At 32.3% G+C, this 11,469-nt stretch overlaps 1 protein-coding gene across 1 annotated transcript; it reads right to left on the reverse strand.

Moving 5' to 3' along the window:
* Positions 1-262: 262 nt before the first annotated feature.
* On the reverse strand, positions 263-3,160 carry LOC129001857 (uncharacterized). Its single transcript, XM_054429314.1, has 4 exons — positions 3,097-3,160; positions 1,979-2,263; positions 1,299-1,480; positions 263-656 (listed from the first exon to the last, which is right to left on the reverse strand). Exons 2-4 carry the CDS (start codon positions 2,247-2,249, stop codon positions 402-404), a joined length of 708 nt encoding a protein of 235 aa, XP_054285289.1. The 5' UTR covers positions 2,250-2,263; positions 3,097-3,160; the 3' UTR covers positions 263-401.
* Between the last annotated feature and the right edge of the window lie 8,309 nt (positions 3,161-11,469).

Here is an 11,469-nt window from a genome sequence, read left to right on the forward strand (position 1 = left end):
TTAAACTATTAGGCTGCCTTAAGTTTACGTCATACACTCATTCAAATTAATTTATCGTCGATATTTCGATTATATCATTCGATATATCAAGTGTGGTTAGTTAGGTTAAAAAACCCTAACTAACCGAATGAAATAATCGATACATAGAATAATATAACTATCAATATTTTTCATTCGAATGAGTGTAGTACGTAAACTAAAGTGCATTCAAATAATTTAATTTAATATAAACAATAATTAATTAAAAAAACGCATAAAAAATATAATCTTCACAATATTACCGGAACACAGTCCGTAGTCACTCCAACTCCGACGCAACCCTAACAATCCTACATGGTGTTGGCAGACCTACGGTACTATTAAGACACAGATTCTGGCCGGTGGATGCAATTGTCCGAGGGTCAGACGGGGAGGTCCCCGGGGGAGGTGAGGAGGTGAGCGAGGGAGCGCACCAGGAGGGCGAGGCCCAGGGTAGACACGCAGCCCCAGGACACCACCACCCTGTGCAAACCGCTGGCCATCGTCACGTTGACGTGGATGGACGCTTGACTCACCCCCTTGTCAGAGACTACCAGGAACATGTACTCCCCGTGGTCCGTGGGCTGGACACACGTCAACTCCAGCACCGCGACATAGCAGTGTGCTGTAGGGCCCTCCTGGAAACAGTAAGGGTAATGTTAGGTAGACCTTGTACCTTAAATATTTGATTCTCTAGGTATCCAACTGGTTGTAGTGCTAGAATGTAAATCAAAATATAGCTAGATTTGTCATTGGGATGTCAAGATATGATACTACCGCAAAACTGTGATGCTTGATAGTAACAAGATCAAAGTTTGGGGGTCGTTTGGGATCCCTCAAAAAATTGTTGAAGGGTTACAAATACACATAGTTATTTGTATGTATTTTATGTGTATGAAAAAATATGAAATTAAAACTCACCATAAAAAAAGGAAATAAGGAGGTGATTTTTCAACTAGAACACAGTTTATGAGTTGTTTCTTCAAAATATACCTCACTGTTATTGAAAAATAGCAATACAATAATGTTGTTTAATATAGCAATGCTGTCTTTGCTTTGTAAAGTAACTGTTCAAGGATAATCCTTAATCATAAGAAAAGGGTTCAAAAAAGTATATGCAAATTTATATAAATTCATTTTACAGGTAAACGTTTTATTATTCAGCCCCAACCAAAATTCAAAAACATGCTTAACTGTAAAATAATATTGTTATAAATAACATTCAATAATTCCATTACATTAAACTAGTGGCATAAACAGGAGACTGAACATCAACTTACAGTTATTTTATGAGCAAATATTCCATCAGGTGTGGGGATGCGGCCGGGCGTGAACACCCGGTCTTGGTTTATCCACAAGGCCTTGGTATGGGGAGGGTTGGCACAGAACTCAACAGCGAGCTCGGCTCGGTCCCCAGTGGCTACTGTCACAGTCTTGTTACTGGGGTAAACTGCTGGCCCACCTGATACACATATTGGCAATTAGTATAGTGGTAGTATTAGCAAAGAGGGCTTGAAGCGCATGTGAGCTCCAATCATAAATAAGTTTTTGCTACATAACTAAAACTGAGCTTAGATATACAGCTTAAAAGCAGTTTTAAAAAATTTTGTTTATTTCTGGTGGCTCTTTGTTAACAGTTCTACACTATCTATTGTTGTTGTCTATTGTTGTTGTTATTGTCACTATCTATGTGAATCAAATTGCTTAGCCAGCCAAATAAGAGAGGTATAAACTACGTTTTCCAACAGTTTATAGCTTGACTATTTAATAATGCAAGTGTTTCAAATAAGAATCAATTAGATCTGAAGATAAACAAAGGTGAATGAGAGGATAAGTTATCTTATTGCATGGGGTAAATAAAAGTAGGATATTTATTGAAACCAAATGGCCTTTTAGGATGCCCATTAGGTAAACCCTCATAATATTTGATAAAAGTTAAATACAAGGATGTGACACTGACCAACCACAGAGACGTGGACGTTGTGGGATCGGTACTTCTCGAGTTTAGCGCTGCGGGCGACGACACAGCGGTACTCGCCAGCCTCCTGGTAGAGGATGCGGTCAACATGTAGTCCTGGGCCTGGCCCCACTGGGTCTAGTGAGCCATCCTTGCCCACCTTGCCCCAGCAGCCTCCCTCTTTGCTGGGGCACTGCAGCTGTACTACCCCTCCTAGCGACACCTCCACCGCCGCCTCCTCGGAGACTCCAGCGTCACCAGGTGTCATCTCCATCTCAGGCACGTCGTCTGCAAAGTGAGGGAGAGTTAGAGGCAATACAGGGATTTTTGATAGCAAAGTTCTTGAAAATGTAATATGTCTTACTGTGAACTTTATTGTGTCTAATTATCTTACAAATCAGTGGTATTATTAAAATTAACTTCACAAACATTTGAGGCAATACACAATACTGCCATGTTCAAAACGTGGAGCTCTACACATTAGAAACGTGTTCAGTATAAAGTGTTTACATTTTACTAATAAACTACGACTAAATAATTGTACAACCTCTTACTAAACAATTGGTTTATACTGTATATAAAACATGGAATTAGGCAAGGTGTAAAGTAGTGTTTTTACCAATGCAAGTTCGTAACTTAACGGATTTCCGCCCTACATTACACCTCAACTTGATGCCACCAATTATTTAAATTATAAAGTAAATTTAACTACATCTAAGAATTTGTTTATCATCAGTTGAGAAGGGGATGCCATCTAGGTACATATGTTAACCGAAGAGGAGTGTAGAATGAAGTGATATCACATGTGTAGTTTTGTTATTACCTGAGATTAGCTTTTACAACTAGCCAGGGTTATTTATTTAAAGCCCAATGATAAGGGAGGGCTGGGTTTGGATTTCAACCATTTAAATATTTACAGAATTCTTAGGATAGATCCTAAACCCCTTTGATTGTCTAAGTCTAAACCCTAAACCTACCCAGTTACTCAGCAAGTGTACCAAGGCTCCAAAAGGACTTATAGCATAAAATTATCCTATGGTATTTAGAATTTAATTAGCTAATACTATCAGATAACTTTGAACAAAAAGTTATATATGTATAGTCCACTTTACAGTACTTACGTCTAACATTAAGAAGATAGGCGATAGAAGAGAAGTCTCCCAGGAGATGTTTAGTGGTACACTTGTACCAACCACCCAGTTTAAATTAATAAAATATTTACATTGCAAATATCATCAAAGTTGACAATGGAAACCTTGTTAGAAATTTTCTTATTCGGCTTGGAACTCAGTGTAACCTTATTTAAAAAAAAATATATCGCATAGTTCAAAGGGTTCTCTAGTGACTGGTGGTATTAAATTATTTATTAAATTATAGTCAGTACAAACTATACGCAATAGTCATACAAAGTTTGGTTGTACAGCACGTACAACATTTATGTGTCATTCATCCATCGAGATGATTTCTTGTATTGCATGGTCTGTCAATGGCAATGGCAAAGCACAACAAGTAACGTAAAAGTATCATTTTACCTGTAAAAGGTTTCTAAATTATGGTTAAATTAATTAAAGACAATCAGCATACGTATTAGGCGTTACAAACAACTATCATTGTAATGAATTACCAATTACGTTTAAAAGTAATTTATCCTATCCTACTAATTTTATAAGTGAGAAAGTTTGGATTCATGGATGGATGGATGTTTGTGACAAGTAAACGCGAAAAATACTCAACCGACAGGGTTGAAATTTAGTATGATGATAGGTCACATTCCCGATTAACATATAGACATAATCTTATCTCAAAAATGCTTTCGGGCTCCACCTCAGTGGCTCTCGAGTTTCCAATTTTAACCTTATGAGTATTCATATTTAAAAGGAATTAAAGAATTTTGACACCTGTTTCAACTGCACATGTTGGTTCTGTGATATTAAATAGCATTAAAAATTTAAAATGTTTACTAAAAGGGTACAGTGCTATTATTTTTTTGTATATTTATGACAACGGCTAATTTGAACCAACTTGCAACACAAAGCTGTTGTACACAATGAGAACTTTACTTTTTTCTATGGTTTAGGTGCAGTGGTAGAACATTATGGCTATGGTAGATGGGCTATACTATAGCATACCGAATAAATTAAATGACTCACATTTTATTAAACCGTGTCCTCTTCCATAACTGCAATAAGCATTTTATACTTATATGCCAACCTCGTACGAAGGACGGATACCCTGCTAGTTGTGTAGTAAATAAATCATTAAATAAAATATTCAGTCCCTCTGATAAAATGTGTATTTACATTTCAGTCGACGTTGATATTATCCTCATTATTTGAACATTTTGTTTTCTTGGAATGCTTGTTGTTAGAGCAATGCTGATTTTCAAATAAAGAAAGATATTAGATGATTTATGTAATTCTGACGACTAAATGACGACTGTTATTTAAAACTTAAAGGAGTTTCCCAGAACCCTTAGTTCAAGATTGTTTTCGCTTACAGTTCAGGGTAAAAAGAAAGAAGCCTTTTTATATTTCAGTTTATAATTTATTTTAAAATTTATTGCATGCACAATGGTCAAATAAGAAACTTTATACTAATAAACTTTTTTTCTAAATTATAAATTATATTTTGATACACTTACTCTCTGGATTTTAGACTTCAGCGGTCATATCTATCAACACTGGATTCATAATTATAAACAAAAAGAGGATCTTATATGCTTTGTTTTTATAAATATATTTTTCAATACACTATAAACTGAACAATATTTCTTTCATGAATAGCTACGCTATTTTTGCTAATACCAAGTCGCTGACAAACCAATCCATCAGTTTTTTGTAAATTTATTTAGAAATTTCTTGTTACAGTTTGTAATTAACTACAATAAATCTATTTTCTATAATAACTCGAATAATATTTCGGTAATTGTTAGTATTTTATACGAAGTTATCTCGCATGCCTACGTACGTCATGGGATACAAATATACAGTTAAATGTTACTTGCCCAGGAAGATAACAATTTTGGCTAAATGTCTTACTCTTCTAAAAGTTATTAAACTTACACTATAAATACGTTTCTACACAATGGGCAACTTGCTATGAGTTGTTTGGAAAGTGCTTAATAAATAATAAATACTTACAAGTTATAAAGTCATGCAAAGTATTCGAGTTCCAGTTGGTGATTAACCATGAATATTAGGTAAAGTTATCCTTAATCATGTCGTATTGAAGAAAATAGCTTTATTTTGTTCTCTAAAGGATTAAAAGAAACACATAAATTCTTACTGTTCTAACTGTTCTTACCTATGTCGATGTGTGAAGAATGATTTATTGTAACGAAGAAATTTATCGCGTATCAAGTTTGGTATGGTAAATGCAATGAATTTAAGCTTTTAGTAAAGACAATAGCATTTATCTGACTGACTGTACATCTGTCAAGACTTCCCTTCAGTAAACCGGAGAGTAACTGGTCGGAAATAGACCAATAATATAACTTTGACAGTTTCGACTTGGTTTAGGAACTACCCGAAGGCGCTTCCAAACTCCGTAGTGACTCCAAAGTTATAATTACAAACGACAGATTTGATAGGACTGGAATTTTTGCATTAAGGTTTTAAGAGTATTCTTCGTAAAAGTTCAGAATTAATGAATAAACACAGCCCGGTTCTTGATCAGTAACTGTAAAAAAAAATATTTTCTAGCCACTGGAACTCTGAAGATCAAATATCTAATATAAACAAATGTTTAAAGAATCATAATAATTTTTTATCCTTTTTAGAGTTTAGGAACGGTTGGACACATTTATAAATCTAAAACTTTCTTATGACAATATTTTACATTATAAAAAATATCTCCCAAACATTAAACATTATTTAACCTACAGTACTTTGATTTTTGTACCCAAAACCGACAGTCCTATTAAGTTTTTAGTTTTTTTTCGCTCAAGCAACCAATTTATTTATTGTTGATGTTAAACAGTGTTTTACTAAATTAAACCTCAATGTCGAATATAAAGCGACTTTGGTGGTTTCTTGTAATTAAATAAGTTCGTTATGATATGTTTCTAAATCCAAGGATGAAACATTTATTTAATTGTTATTGATGTAAACTTATAATTAATTTTAGTTTCAATTCCAGTCGTGTTTTCATATAACGATTAAAAGACAAAGAGAGTCTGACTGTAAGGTTGATTTAATGGCATCCATATTGTGGCATACAATTTTAAAAGAAACGGTAAATTGCTATAACAATTTTTACACAATCAACAAGAAAATCACTAAATACAGTAAATCAGTAAAGTAAGAACGGGTTATCTTAAACACTAGAGATAAATCGGTTTAACAATGATCTTTCCAAGCCCTTGAGAGAGATAGTCAATGAAGAACTCTAATTTTCTTTTACTCCTGCGGCCAAACTTACAGAAAGATTTATTTTTCCTTTTTTTACATACATAAAATAATTTGATAATCATATTTTCTTTACTTTAATATTCTCCTCATCACTAATCAATCAATAATATTCACCAATGAATAATAAAATACTTATTAATTGACTTGAACTAATAATTGAATTTTTTTTTAAGTGGTTATGTGATGAAAAGAGCAGAGTTGTTATTTTTAAAGGAAATGTCAGCTTTCGTAATTTTTAATATGCATTCAATATACGTAATTTTTTTATGAACGCAGTAGCATAGAATATGTACGGTTGTGTGACATAAGAACCTCATTGATCACGTTCACAACGAAGCACCCTTTGACTTTTAAATATTTGTTAAGATATGAAGGAAGAAAGATAGAAGGAACAAATAAGAAGAAAGTTATACTAATATGCCTTGACACTAAGAGATTGAGTAAGATCTATGAGTAGGCCTACTGCAAGGAACTTACATTTAAAACTTGAGGGGTAAACAACAGCTTACCGATTTATAATTTGCAAAAACAAGTTTATTGATCGTTGCATTCCAATATAGAATCAACTCACTAAACTTTCTGTATTACCCAAAGTGATCCGTACTATTTTAACACGAAAGGGTATTTATTTACGACACATAACTAACTTATTTTCATAAACATACAATCAAAGTTACAGAGGTTTTGTATCAAAACCTCAAAAGGACATTCGGAAAGAATATAGGCTGTGTATTGTTACCACTTACACAAAAAAGAGTGGATGTAAATAGAGCAGATTTGAGCAAGGGAGGGTTTCCGTGAAAACTCGGATGTATTCATGAGGGATTTTACTCTCAAAGTTTACTCTTGCTTGTAACATCTGCAGTAATCTATTCTCAGCAGTTGAATTTGAAATTCAAGCAATATACATTGATTTTTAAGCCGGTTTTTAGCCTTTGTTACTATGCATATGAAATTGTCAATGAGTTGAGATGAGCGTTTGTAATAAGTAATAATAACCCTAATTGTTTTTCTACTGAAAATGTACATTATTGCAATTTTCATCACTAAATATGCTATACTAGCTGTACCCGCGGGCTTTGCCCCGTTTAACTTCATAAGTATTCGCATGGCTCATTCACGTCCTGGTTGAAGTTCGTTCGCTACGCTCTCTCACCTTTAAGTTGGAGCTCGTTCGCTGCGCTCACTTGCCTTCAAGTTAGCTCGTTCGCTACGCTAACTCGCCTCCAGGTTGAAGTTCGTTTGCTACGCTCACTCACCTTTTGGTTGGAAATTAGCTGTTGTCATAAATAAATAAAAAAAAATTATAGTGCTGCACCCTGTTGGTAATCCTTTGTAACTTTTATGCTATTGAGCTACATAGAACAGAACCAACTTGTTTGATTGAAACAGCTGTTAAGATGCATTAATTCCTTTTAAATATAAAAAATCATAAGATTAACATGGGGAACTACAGAGCCACTGGGGCGGAGCCCGAAAGGATTTTTGAGATAAGAATATGCTTTACTGTTAATCGGGAATGTGAGCTATCATCATGCCAAATTTCAGCCCAACCCGTCCAGTAGTTTATGCGTGATTGAGCAACACACACACACACAAACACACACTCAAACTCACAAACTTTCAGATTTTTAATATTAGTAAGATTAAATGCTATATAAATTATTATTAAAGGATAATGTAATTTTTATTTTTTACGTTGGCAATACCCACTCTATGTATGCCGTATAACTTGCGTTGATAGATGTACAAAACAACACATATTCTGCTGCATTATCTCATTGTACAAAATAATATCGTTTACATTGTTTCGTATTGGTACTTATGTTCTCATTTTACTGTTGTATGAGTACTTTTACATTTGCAGATCGATATAATAACAATAGAGTAACAAAACATCAACTAGTTACCGTATTATCGGGATAATTTTTCGTGTAAAATACTAAGAACTTGAATTTGATACATTTATCTCCAATTCAAAAGACAAACTAGTTGAGTAAGTTGTCTAAGAGTTGTTGAACTGCAACTTAGTCACGGAATGGTCCTAATGTTCCTTTCCTCTTGCGGCTAAACTTGCAGAACAAACTACCTTCAACAGATTGCAGGGGAAACTGTCTGTGATCAAATATAGCCTATATCAAGGAGTGCAGTTGGTCTTACCAATATTATGATCCAGCTCATTCTAGAGGTATTTTTGTGGAAGTGAATGCATCATCATATGATGATATATTTTATGAGTAAACTTTTTTCTATGAGAAATTTACAGTTAAAATTCTCAGACTCACAGTAAATCTTAAAAGGGAATGTTAAATCATGTAAATTCAAAATAAACCCTTTTCAAACATGATTTTTATTTTGTGTCATGTCTAAATTTGTAATAGTAGTTTAAAATGTATGGTAAAGAAAAGGTAAAACATACACAAATGTATATATAACAACACCTTTATTGGTTGGACGTATGACATATTAACATTCATACAACAGCTTACTAGCGTATAAATAGCGCAACGTTATCTGGATAACACAAATCGCACAATAAAAATATGAGCTACGAATGCTATAAAATATTCAATTGACATTTCCAAACAAACGCAATCGCTGTTGGTTGGTGTTTAGCAGCTCACACACACGCTCACTCATTCACACACACACAACGTACAAAATATACAATCACGTCGTCAGTAACACTTTAAAAATATATTCAACGATTTAATTAAAAAAATATTTGGTAACTTTTCTAAACTTATATAAACAAACCGTCGTCCGATTCTGACGCTATCCTAACATCTTTTACCCAGTTGGAGTAAGAAGGAGTAAAGATTGAAAGCTGAAGATGAAAAGTTGTAAGGATTGATATATGATCTGAGAAGTTTAAATTGAATAGAAGTAAATATATGTTATTCCAATTTTTAATAATCTAAACATAAATGTTGTTTGGGTTATGTTTACAAAACCAAAATGTGGAACAATAAAAGAATTCCAAAACATAAAAACAATTATTCAGTTAGCTTAGGATTAATCAACTGCGTTTACGTACTACCAAGAGAGTAGTTTTAAGCAAAACTGTTTCAAACCATAGTGTTACCTATATTTGACAAGTAAAAAGATATTAAACATTTATATTTAAAAAGTAGAATAAATAGAGAAACCGAGCACCAATAAAGTCAAGTATACATCAGTACGTTGGTACTAATATGAAACAAGAAGTTTGTTATAGGAAAGGATTTGACAAACGTTGACTTGCGTTGCGGCTTATCTTACATTTACCCTATCTTACACTATCTTAAGCTTAACATGGAAGTCTGTGAACCACATAACTTACTATAAAATACATTTGTAACCCCTAGTCTACTGCAACTAGCGAATTACGTCATTAAGTGACTTTCTCGTTTATAGTATAGTATAATCAATCGTAAAAACAGTAATCAACTTTATTTGGAGTTATTTAAGGTTAAAAATATAAAATAGGTTCGTAAAAATACACAATACAATATCATAGCGTAGATTTTTACAATATCTAGATGGTAAAATAAACTCGTTTGTAAAATATAAATCTTCATTAAACTTAGAGCAATATTTTGTCACCGGTTATTTCATATATTAATTTTTTTTCCTGCAGTCAGTACAATTTATTGTAATAAGCTTTCAGTTTATAAAGCAAGTAATTTGAATTAGACAAAATTTTTTGAAAGATAATGTAATTCCAACAGAAATATATGAGATAACTCAAAGAGTAATATTTCTTGAATGAATATATAAAAATTGAAAAAGTTCATTCTTAATCTGACGAAAGAATCCTAGTAGCAAAACATTTTACTCAGGTTTTATGAACCAAATTATTTCATGGAACACATAAAATAATCTATTTCAGTTTCTAATATTAAAGTTTAGCAAGTATTTTCAGTTTTAAGAATGTTAAACATATTGTGCGCTTGTCATTCATCCTCTAAATGTTTTTATTAGAACAAGCTTTGTTATTAAATTATTTTAAATACACAAAACTCCCTAGGTATGAACAAATACTGAACACATAAATTGAATAATCTAAAAGTTATATTTCATAAAACTTGGACCCAATTAAAATAGGAATAAAACATCGACTGTAATTCCCATTTATTGATATTACATTAAACTAAACATCTACAGAACGTCAAAAGTACGCTAAGATATTAAATATTAACTCCAGTCAATTAAGCTTATGTTATATAGACTCATATTATCACATATATGATACACATCTATCTGTCTATCAACATGGGTGCTTATTATATTTTATATAAACTTCCAAACACCTGCAACGTATTGCAATATAGAACAAACAATTTGGAGTATTAGTAACTACTACAGACATGTTCCGGTATATGTGATCACTCTATACAAAATATAGAGTTTACTATTTTCAACTGTAGTACAAACCTTAAAAATAGATACTTAAATTTGCATACCATAATAATTGATTATTTTAATCGTTTTAATTTGGCCCACCTTTAAAATTAGAAAAGAAAAATTACGACTATAAATTACGACAATGGGTTTAGTCGTAATTTAGCACAAATGGACACTTGCATATTATTTGTGCTATGATATAATTAATTGGTCCAGATGATGTCAGGTATGAATACTAAAACATATTTATTTGTTTCGCTTCATTATTACTGTATATCGTTTGAACAACATCACAGTGCATGAAATATGTAATTGTATTAAAAGAAGCCTGTTTTTATGAACCCAATTTTTTTTATATCTATTATCGAGTATATTTTCGTATATACATTGCTACCAAAACTTGTTACTTTTTTGTGTCATTTTCATATTTTAACATTCACGTCTTCAATGAAACATAATTTTCTACAATCTTGGTTCTTTCACATTAGATTCACAAAACTATTTTCAATCATCTCACAAAAGTTCATATAGAAAATCATCTTTCAAAAGTTAATCATGAAATATTTTGGTCAAAATTATAAATTATCAGTTAGAAACTTTTTTCGAAAAGTGTGTGATTAGTTTAATAAATAATTATTAGTTAGATAATTTAATTTCATAAAAACATTAATTAATTTAGAATAGTGTATATACAGATAT

The sequence above is a fragment of the Macrosteles quadrilineatus genome, unplaced genomic scaffold (genome assembly GCF_028750875.1).
Source record: "Macrosteles quadrilineatus isolate MER2022 unplaced genomic scaffold, UCM_ALF_1.0 Scaffold_8__2_contigs__length_117827958, whole genome shotgun sequence".
NCBI lineage: Eukaryota > Metazoa > Arthropoda > Insecta > Hemiptera > Cicadellidae > Macrosteles > Macrosteles quadrilineatus.

What these genes read in the sequence shown, in the direction of transcription:
- LOC129001857 (XM_054429314.1), bottom strand. Translation starts at nt 2,249, where the DNA reads ATGGAGATGACACCTGGTGACGCTGGAGTCTCCGAGGAGGCGGCGGTG. An exon ending in CGTCCACGTCTCTGTGGTTG is followed by an intron (nt 1,481 to 1,978) that starts GTCAGTGTCACA and finishes TATGTGTATCAG; the next exon opens with GTGGGCCAGCAGTTTACCCC. An exon ending in TATTTGCTCATAAAATAACT is followed by an intron (nt 657 to 1,298) that starts GTAAGTTGATGT and finishes TACTGTTTCCAG; the next exon opens with GAGGGCCCTACAGCACACTG.